The following is an 11,196-nucleotide window of genomic DNA, read 5'->3' on the forward strand; positions in this document are numbered from 1 at the left end:
AGAAGAGAAAAATATTATTTTTTTCTTTCAAAATATTTTCTTGCATTATTATGAAGAGGAATGCTGAGTGTGGCTATCTACTCACATAAAATTGAACTGGAAGTGTTCACTAAAGACCTCAATATTAGAAGGGAAATGATATAAATAGAAATTTTGTTTTTAAATCTCTAAAAAATAAATAGTCTTTGCTATCTTTTCTGTGATCACTGGTCTCGGGAACATCTTATTTAAAAGCTTCTATGGTAAGTTCCTTGAGTCGATTCTTATGGAATATACCTCCAAACTGAAGTCAAAATATAACTCTTTACTTCTGTTTTTACTGTTGTTTTCACACATTTATGAAGAAGGTAGATGGCAATAACATTCTTTGAGACTCCACCATGTAAGAAGCATACTGGTAGTTATTATAATTAATCCTCACAATAACTCTGTGATACTGTGTATTGTTATAACTATTTTAAAAATGAAGAAACATATGGAGAAAGTAAATGATGTGTTCAAGAGTGTGAGTGAGGATGGAAATCCAGGTCAGCTTGATTTTAAATTCATGTTCTCTCTAATACACTGCACTGTCTCTGCGTGAAAAACAAGGTTTCCATTTCCCACACTTTACCTGTCTATCATTCTGCCGTGCATATCCTCTCTCAGAAATGGAAAGAGTATACAAGTAAGACAAAATTTTGGCCACCCCACTGACTTCAAAAGATAAATAATTTTTATCTCTATTTACCAGAATCCCTATGAGATTAACATTAGTCATTAGTCAATCCCAAATTAAGTGGAGATATACATTTCTTTTGTTATTCTTGGCTTAATATTTTAAAATATAATATACATTATTATATTTAAAAAATTTAAATATAGTATACATCATACCCATTATGTATGTATATGCATTTGTATATGTATATATGAATATATACATACCTGTATGTATATACATACATATATACACATACATATACATACACATACACACATATGTATATACATTCTTTACATGTTCTATAAATACATAAAGATATATATAATAGATTTATATATATATGTCATATGTGATATGATATATACCATTCAGAATAACAATAAAATTAGGATCTATGCACTAAGCTCTACAATTAAGAAATAGAATATTACTAGTGTCTTTGAGGAACACTTTGAACACATCCTCAATGCATAACTCTCCCCACAGGTAGTCATCATTGTTTTTTTTTTCTTTACAGTTTTATCATGAATGTAAATATACCACAAAAGATATAGGGCTTAATGGCAAAAAAAAATAATTTTATATAAATTGAGTTGTATTATATGTATTTCTCTGAAACTTTCTTTTTTTCAAAGTTTCATTGGTGAGATTCATTATGTTTATGGGTATGTATGATATTGTGGTTTATAATGAGAAATATAGATTTTGTCTTCTACCTGGTTCCTGGCGTAGAGATCCAAAAACACTTAGAACTACCTAAGTGATGAGAGCATAATAAAAGTGCCTTTGTTATATTAATGAGGTGACTTTTGGAAATCCCCTGAAGATGGGAGGCTATTTTCCAGGGGAACCAACTATGATTAAAGGATTGGAACTTTTAGTTCATACCTCCCAACCTCTGGGAAGGACAGAGGCTGGAGGTTGAATGAGTCACCAATGACCAATGATGTAATTTATCATGTCTCTGTAATGGAATCTCCATTAAAAAAAACAAAAGGAGGGGGTTGGGAGAGCTTCCAATTTGGTGGGCCAACAAGAATATATCCACATGCTGATGCCAAACTCCTCAGGGACAGAAGATCCTGTGGTCAGGACCTCTCACTATGTATTTCTTCATCTGGCTGTTTATTCTTATCCTTTAATATCCTTTGTAATAAACTGTAATTTAGTAAGTAAACTAGCTCCTTGAGTTCTGTGAGCAGCTCTAGCAAATTGAGCCCTTGAAAGGGTTGTGGGAACCTTCAATTTATAGCCAGTTGGTCAGAAACACAGGTAACAACCTGGACATGGTGTCTGAAGTGCGGACAGTATTGTGGGGCTAAGACCTTCACTTGCGGGATCTGATGCTATCTCCAGGTAAACAGTGTTAGAAGTGAATGGAACTGTAAGACACACAGCTGGTGTCCAAGAATTGCTTGGTAGTTTGAAAAAAGACACACATCTTACTTTCTACTTGTTCATTTTTACTGCTTTATAACAATCCAATGTTCCAATATAGAATAATTGATTTATCTATTCTCCCATCTGTGGTTTATTATGGAACTTATTATTCAAACTTATACAACACTGCTTTTGTTCTTACTCATTCCCCTGGAGCATATATGCAAGGGTTTCCCTAGGGTATATATTCAAAAGTGAAATCACTGACCACTAGATGATACACATATTCAGATTCATTAGGTAATACTGAGTTTATTTTCCAAAATGGATATACCAATTTACCTTGTATCCAGCAGTGTGTAGGAATTTCCACTGTTTTATTTACCTGTCAAAATTTGACAGTCATTTTTTCTTATCTGGACATTTTTAAAATGTCATTTCATTATATTTTTAATTTGCATTTCCATAATGACTAATGAGTGGATCATACTTAAATCTGCTTGCTGACCAGCTTGCTTCTATGAATTTCCTGCTTCTGCCTTTGTCACATTTTTCTATTGAGATATCTATTTTTCTTCATGATTTATAGTGATTCTTTTTCCACTATGAGCATCAGGATTCTTTTTATGATGTATTTTGAAAATATTTTCTTTTAGTTTCTTTTCATAAATAAAAGTGTTTAATTTTAATGAAATTGATTCTAATATTTCCCTTAGGTTTTTTAATTTTTTTAGATTCTTTAAGAATTTCTTATCTGCCCAAAGGTGGAAAAAAATATATTAACTTATAGTTTCTTAGATCATCTAATGATTTACTATCACAATTAATTTTGTTATCCATCTGAAATTGACTTTTTTGTTTATTTTGTGAATTAGGGATTTAATTTTATTTTTGTTTGCATATAGATAATTACTTATCAGCACTTATCTACACTATCCCACTCATACACAGATTATCATAAATGCTTTGTCTGTGGTGTAATATCAGTTTCCATAAATGAAATACTATTTCCAAGTTCTCTCTTCTGAATAATTCTGAACAATTTCTGGAATATTGACCTACGCTTGTCAGTGATGTTTGTTTAAAACTTTTTGATAAATTTGTTTTTTTGTATTAATGGAAAGACTCTTATTTTTCTCTCTCAATTGTGCCTTGGCTAATTTTGAGTTCTCACTTTTTAAAGTACATTTTACCACCAACTTGTAATTTCCATTATGAAAAATGTTAGATTTTTTTCATTGACATTTTACTCAATAGTTAAATTGGGGTCAAATGAATCTCTTTTTATATTAAATATTTCTAACTTTGAATATTATATATCTCTACCTTTACAAAAGACTTTGTTAAAGTTTCAAAATTTATAGTTTTCTCACAATTATCTTGCAACTGTAATTGGATCTTGGTTTAAATAATGCCATTTAACTTTGTTGTTGGTATTTTCTAAATAGCAATCATACCATGAACAAGTAATAAGAGTTGTATTTCTTCTTTTTAATCTATATATTTGCTACTTATTTCTTGCCCTACTATGCTGATTAGGTCATCCAGGATGACATTGAAAAAGTAGGAAGTTTGGGGCTAAAGAAAACAAATAGCTAGAAAAAAAAGACAGAAAAATGTATAGACAAATAATTAATTTCAATACAATTTTGAATCTTGAAATTAAAATTTAAGTGTTATAAAATTTAGACATTATTTTAAAAAATGTTGAGTGGAGAAATAAACTTCTAGATCACTTCAAGAAACATAAAGAAGATCGAGAGAAAGAGATTCAGTTGAATCACAATAAATTTTTTCTAGTTTTCAAAAGGAAATTAATAATGTATATCAATTTTCAAGATTAATATAATAATGTAAGTGCCAACATCCAATTAAATATTGTAAAGATAGCTAGCAGATATTTAAAATGTCATGGATGTTACTCCTTTGTCTCTACTTATCACAGATAGTTATAATTATTGGGACAACCCTGGTGTAGGGGAAAGGTTTGATAAAGGAAATATATTTTTAAATTATATACTTTTCTATTATTTCAAACTTTTAAAAATAGAATATTTTATGTGTGGTAGAAGAAAATAAATTTGATAAAAGTAATGGGCTTTTTTCATTCTAAGTATAGTTCATATACTTACAAATTTGAAGAAATAAATATTATTTATGATACCTGAATTGACTGACACTTTTTCCATGCTGCCATTAAATTGTCCAAATATTTTTTTTTCCTGAAATTATACATTAATCCCATTCTTTATCACTTTTCAATTGAACTTTATATTTGTGCTCAACAGAATATCACAAGCACAGTTTGGTCTAGATCTATCAAAATACTTCTTCTGAGTCCATTTAAAAAATTAAAATTATTGAAACCAACCTCATACCTACTGAATCAACATCACTGGGAATAGCATCCAGAAATATTAACTTTAACAGTGTCCTAGGTGTTCTTGATATGTATTATATTTTGAGAACCATTGCTCTTACCCTAGAGTGCACATTGGATTTTTCTCCCTACTTTCACTAAATACTACTAAGACATAGCTTCTGAGATTTTAATGTAGTAGCCCTGTGATGATAACTGAACATAGATATAGATAGGTAGATAGATAGATAGATAGATAGATAGATAGATAGATAGATAGATAGGTGGATATATAGATATCTTTGAAGAGTTATCCAAGCAGTTTTGTTGCTTATCCTTTACTGTATAGAACATGTAGTGGACATGAATTTGACTAACATCCCAACATATCTTTTAACAATCTGGTTACATTTTGTTAGTTTCCTATATAATGAGTCCTACCTTTACAAACTAGGACTTAAAATAACAATACAGCAACAAACAGACATATATTTCCCAGGTGCTTTTGCAAACACATAGACTAAGTCTCACTAATTAGACTCACCCAGCTAAGATTAATGAGGAAATAAACAGCATGTGGAGATATCACAGTTTGGTGGGGGGAGGTAAGAGCAATTTGGATAAGTTCTTTAAAAATTAGAGACCAAATATTTGGCTGAGAAGTATAATATCTAGAAAAATTAAGATTATCCAACGACCACTTTTATGAAGTATCATTGTTGTCAATTATCATTGTCAAATATATTCAATTAGTGATGAAGGATTGAATTGTTAAAAATGTAGGAATTTAAAATGTAGGTATTCCCCTACATTTGTTATTCACTCACATTAGAAGCTAATAACCTTAGAGATCTAGTATCAGTTTACTTGTGAGAAATATAAAATCTCTTGATATCAAGATTTAACAGGAATGTACATCAGACACTCCATAAACCTCAATACTGTTTTTATTTGTTCTCTTCCTTTTTTCTTTTTGAACTGCAAAATATTCCACATAATTGATGTACACAGCTTGATGAGTTTGGAAAGAAGTATACACTTGTGAAACTATCACCACAATATCTGCCATGAACCTACCCATCCCCTCCAAAAGATTTCTCTCACCCTCTTATTTATTTATACAAAAATTTTAGTTTTTATTTTTAACTTAAAAACACGTAATATAAAATCTACCTTCTTAGCAAATTTTTAAGTAAACAATAGAGTGTTGTTAATTGTAGACACTATGTTATACAGTAGATCTCTAAGACTTATTCATTCTGGATAATCAAAACTTTGTACCCTTTGACATATACCCCCCTATTTTCCCCTCCTTTCTAGCCTCTCGCAACCAGCATTCTACTCTTTACTTTTATAAGTTTGACTACTTTAGATTTGTAATATAAGTGCTATCAAGTAGTTTTTGTCCTTCTCTTTCTTTCTCATTTTACTTAGCATAATGTCCTCCAGTTTCATCCATGTTGTCACATATAACAGTGTTTCCTTCTCTTTTAACACTGAATAATATACTGTTGTGTACATATACCACGTTTTCTTTATCCACTCATCTGTTGATGAACATTTAGGTTGCTTCCATATTTTAGCTATTGTAAATAATGCTGCGATGAGCATGAAAGTGCAGTGATATCTTCGAAATTTTGATTTCATTTCCTCTGGATATATAGCAAGATGTGTGATTGTTGGATTATATGGTAGTTCTATTTTTAATTTTTGAGGAATCTCCATATTGTTTTCCATAGTGGCTGTACCAATCTATATTTCCACCAAATGTGCACAAGGATTCTCATCTCCACACCTTTGCCAACATTTGTTATCTTTTTTTTTAATAAAAACCATCCTAATGGATATGAGGTGCTATCTCATTGTGGTTTTGATATGCATTTCCCTAGTTATTAGTGATGTTTATTACCTTGTTTTATATATGATGGCATTTTACAAGTCTTCTTTGGAATAATGGCTACTCAATTTCTTTGTCCATTTTTTTTTATTTGGGTAATTTCTTTTCCTGTTGAATTGCTCTTGACCTTTGTGACATAATAGGAGTGTATATCAAATACTCCATGAAGCTCACTACTGATGTCTATTTCTTATAGCAAAGACAATATGCAATTTCCTTCTCTAAAAAGGAATAAATCAGAATTTCTTCCAGGTTGCTTGTGAGACTACTGAATACGTTTTTTTGAAAAAATCCTCTTATTTAAACTAATTTATATCAAATTTAGTATATGCATGTACAATTTTTGAGGTCAAAAGAAACATTAAAATGTATTCTTTTTAACCAAAGTAAAAACTAAAATTGGTAGATGTTGTTCTTTCCAATCATTTGAGACAGAGACTGTAGATCATAAATATTTTAAACTATTATAAAGAAAACAGAGAAATACTCAGAATAATTTTTACTCAAAATCACAAAGCTATCTTCTTTTAAAATTACTTTAGAAGAAACTGTTGAAGGGAATGGAGAGCATCAAAACAAAGTGAATACATAAAGCCAGGACCATTCTTTTCATAAGGATTTAAAAGTTAAAATATTTTGATTCATAAAAAAGAAATTATTTATTACATAAATAGGTTAAAATAGTGATGATTGTGCAGGTACAATATATTATGGATCAAGATTATATACATCTAGATACTGAAAAATATGCCTTATGTTACAGGTCTGCGTTGGCTTAACTAAGACCTAGAAATCATCTCACCTGACTGAAAAACAGATTTTGAAAACATGTAGAGAGGACAGATTCACTGACCTGTATAATCTCCATAATTTCCCAGGTCATATCTGTCTTGACTCTCAGACTCCTCTAAGTAAGAACTAGAAATCAAAAAATTTTTAATTCGCTTAAATTATCCCTTATTCCATACATTCTATTTTCTTTCCATTTTTTCAGCTCTTGGCAAGATGGAAACTGTCTTAACCTGCTAGACTTTTGGCCTAAAATAGATTACGGCATTTACCTTTTGTCTATACAAACCTGGCTAATCTAGCCACTACCCAAGCTTCAAGGAATTACAGAGCCCTCGCTTATGAAAAATATGTGATAATGTTTTGGAAAATAATACAGAGCTTGTAAAAATGATGGTTGCCACTCTTCTTTCCCAAGTCTTTTCAAATATTGTTAACATAAATACACCCCACTCCTTCCAGACGAATTTGGACTCAGCCACAGTTCATACAATACCACATCTTGCACATTGGTACTGGGCTTGAAATCTTTGGCTTGAATCTGTTACAAACATGACTGTATCACCTTAGGTATTGGCATACTATTCTCCCTATCTTCTGGAGAGATTGAAATGTGTAACAAAAGACTTAAGTGGTAATAATAAATTTTTGAAGACAGAGTCAGAGGAAGAGTTAAATTGAATCTTTTGTGAAGATTGATGAATGAAAAATCATAATGATTTATTGCAAGGTAGGAAGAACTTGTCCAGCTGAGGACCAATTGAGTGAATGCCTAAGGAGATGTGTAACGAATTCTTCTATAGTATATTGAACACAGGAAAAGGAAAAACAAAATTTACAAATATTTTTTGATAACTATGAGATATGATCTATGTGAGGAATTTATTTTATATATATACACATAGGTTTATCTCATGTAATACTCTGAACAACCTGTGTATTATTTGGCAGACATCCTTTGAGGTCTTGAATGTCTGATAAAAACCAAACAGATAAAAATTCTAAGGGCGAAAATCAGTAAACAAGCAAAATCAATTAATATAATATACAATACATGAGAGTTTAATAAGTACTTTGGAGAAATAATAGAGAAAAAAGATAATTGATGCTTGTGTTAGTGGGACATGAAAATTTTTAAAGTGTGCTGTACTGCATACATCTATTAGCATGGATGATTAATTTTCTTCTCCTATTGTGCATCTCTGTACAATAGCATCTAGAAAGCTAAAAATTACATTTCCCAAACATCCTTGAAACTAAAATTCTGGGTACAAAAAATGGACCAATTTGGTGCATTTGGGTGAGCTTCATAAGGGAGAAATGAGGTGAAGACCATTTCTCTGCAGAGTCTTTGCTCTTTTCTAAGGAAAAATTATGGTTACAAAGTTCTAGATTTAGTCATCAATTTCATTCCTGTGTATCAAGAGTTGTAGTGGAAGCTGAATTCTAGGAGGCATTTCTAAAATCATAGACTACAGCCTACTTCCTCAGTCTCTCAAATTGTTTTTTCTAAACTTATTTCCATGTATTAAATCCTTTTCTGAGTGTGTGTGTGGGAGGGATAAATTGGGAGATTGGGATTGACATATATGCACTACTATATATAAAATAGATAACTAATAAGAACTTACTGTATAGTACAGGGAACTCTGCTCAACACTCTGTAATGGCCTATGTGGGAAAAGAATCTAAAAAAAAAGAAAAAAAGAATGGATATGTTTATATGTATAACTGATTCACTAGGTTGTACAGCAGAAACTAACACAACATTGTAAATCAAATCTACTCCAGTAAAATTTTTTTTAAAATCCCTTTCTGTTTAAATATTTAAATTGGTTGTCTTGAGTACTACAGGACATTAACAAAGGCCCCACTGAGAAGATGACTTGTGATCAAAGACTATGTGGATATGTGAGAAAGAGCTCTCCAAGAAGATGGAACAACAAGGACCAAGATCCTGAAGTAAGAGAACACCTGACATATTCAACAACCAAGAGAGTCTGAGGGACCAGCAAAAAATGAGCTATATATATATATATATATATATATATATATATATATATATATATATATATATATATAGGAGATGAATGTAATTTTTCATGAAGAAGGCTAAATATTGACAAGATATAAGTTCTTCCCAACTTGACCTATAGATTCAATACAATCCCAATCAAAATCCTAGCAAATTATTTTATGAATATTAACAAATCAGTTCTAAAGCTTATATAAAGAAGCAAAAGATCCAGTATTGGAGGAGTAGAATAAAGTTAGAGAACTGACACTACCCAACTTCAAGACTTACTATAAAGTTACAGTAATCGAGACAGTATAGTATTTGTGAAAGAGTAGAAAAATAGATCAGTGGAACAGAATAGAGAGCACAGAAATAGACCCACATAAATTTATTCCACTGATCTTTGACAAAGAACCAAAAGTGATACAATGGAGCAAAGATAGTCTTTTCTATAAATGTAACAATTGGACATGCACATATGAAAAAAAGAACAAAAACAGAATCTAGACACAGAATTTATACTCTTTACAAAAATTAACTCTGGAGTTTTCCCCAGCTTTGGGTGGCGGCTGCTGCTGGGCTCCGGCTTCACAACGGCGGAGGGCAAGGCGGCGTGGACAGTGGCCCCGGCACCCCTCGCCCCGCCACCCGCAACCGCGCGCCCGCCCGCCCGCCGCGCTCCGAGCTCTCCGCTCTTCGCCTCAGTGCCCGGCCACCGCCGCTGCGGCCCAGAGAGCAGCCCAGATGCAGGCCATCAAGTGTGTGGTGGTGGGAGACGGAGCTGTAGGTAAAACTTGCCTCCTGATCAGTTATACGACCAATGCCTTTCCTGGAGAGTATATCCCCACTGTCTTTGACAACTATTCCGCCAATGTTATGGTGGATGGAAAACCGGTGAATCTGGGCTTGTGGGATACAGCTGGACAAGAAGATTATGACCGATTACGTCCCCTATCCTATCCGCAAACGGATGTATTCTTGATTTGCTTTTCTCTTGTGAGTCCTGCATCATTTGAAAATGTTCATGCAAAGTGGTACCCTGAAATGCGACACCACTGTCCCAACACTCCTATCATTCTGGTGGGGACGAAACTTGATCTGAGGGATGATAAAGACACGATTGAGAAACTGAAGGAGAAGAAGCTGACACCCATCACCTACCCGCAGGGCTTGGCCATGGCCAAGGAGATCGGTGCCGTCAAATACCTGGAGTGCTCGGCACTCACGCAGCGAGGTCTTAAGATGGTGTTTGATGAAGCTATCCGGGCGGTTCTCTGCCCGCCCCCCGTCAAGAAGAGGAAGAGAAAATGCCTGCTGTTGTGAATGTCCGGGCCCCTCCCGCCTGTCCCTGTCCCCCAGGACCCTTTGTACGCTTTGCTCAAACGGTGGAGCCTTCGCACTCAATGCCAAGTTTTTGTTACAGATTAGTTTTTCCATAAAACCGTTTTGAACCAATCAGTAATTTCTAGGTTTTGTTGTTTAAAGTGTAAGAGTTCAAACTTTCACATCCTATTAAAGTTTAGCCCTAAGATGACGAGCTTCCTTAAAGCCTTATTTCTCAAAGCCCCTATTCTTGCTCAGATTAAGAGTTGCCAAAATACCTTGTGAACTAAGTTGCATTGTTGGGCTAAGAACTCTAAGCACTAAACTGTTCAAAGACATTTGTTTGGAAGAGACTAGCTTCTGAGGCAGGAGATGCAGACGCTCGCTAATGAGTTTCAGACGCGAAGAGCAGTACAGCCTCCTTCCTGAAACGTTGCCATTTAATGCATCCTGTTTTACCAGCCCACGTTCACTACCTAACACTGTACTGTACATCATAATGAACGAGTGTAACAGCTCAGCTCTTTGGATCAATCTTTTTGATTTCGTAGTGAGATTTTTAAAACAAATTAGTGTATTAGCTTTTGTGAGATTTTGAACAGAGCTTTTACTCCCATGTTCCCTCCGATGAAGCATTCTGCTCTGGCCGTGGGTCCACTGGGTGGAGTGTGTGGAACACTTGTGATCAGAGGATGAAGACAGTATTTTAACAAAATATGGAGATT

At 33.2% G+C, this 11,196-nt stretch overlaps 1 protein-coding gene across 1 annotated transcript; it reads left to right on the top strand.

The window, feature by feature from the left end:
- Window positions 1-9,868: 9,868 nt before the first annotated feature.
- LOC101322276 (ras-related C3 botulinum toxin substrate 1) lies at window positions 9,869-10,650 on the top strand. The gene has a single exon (XM_004319219.4). The coding sequence runs from the start codon at window positions 9,893-9,895 to the stop codon at window positions 10,469-10,471; it is 579 nt and encodes a 192-aa protein (XP_004319267.4). The 5' UTR covers window positions 9,869-9,892; the 3' UTR covers window positions 10,472-10,650.
- Window positions 10,651-11,196: the final 546 nt, after the last annotated feature.

Source organism: Tursiops truncatus, chromosome 5, assembly GCF_011762595.2.
Source record: "Tursiops truncatus isolate mTurTru1 chromosome 5, mTurTru1.mat.Y, whole genome shotgun sequence".
Taxonomy (NCBI): Eukaryota; Metazoa; Chordata; class Mammalia; order Artiodactyla; family Delphinidae; genus Tursiops; species Tursiops truncatus.

What these genes read in the sequence shown, in the direction of transcription:
- LOC101322276 (XM_004319219.4), top strand. Translation starts at nt 9,893, where the DNA reads ATGCAGGCCATCAAGTGTGTGGTGGTGGGAGACGGAGCTGTAGGTAAA.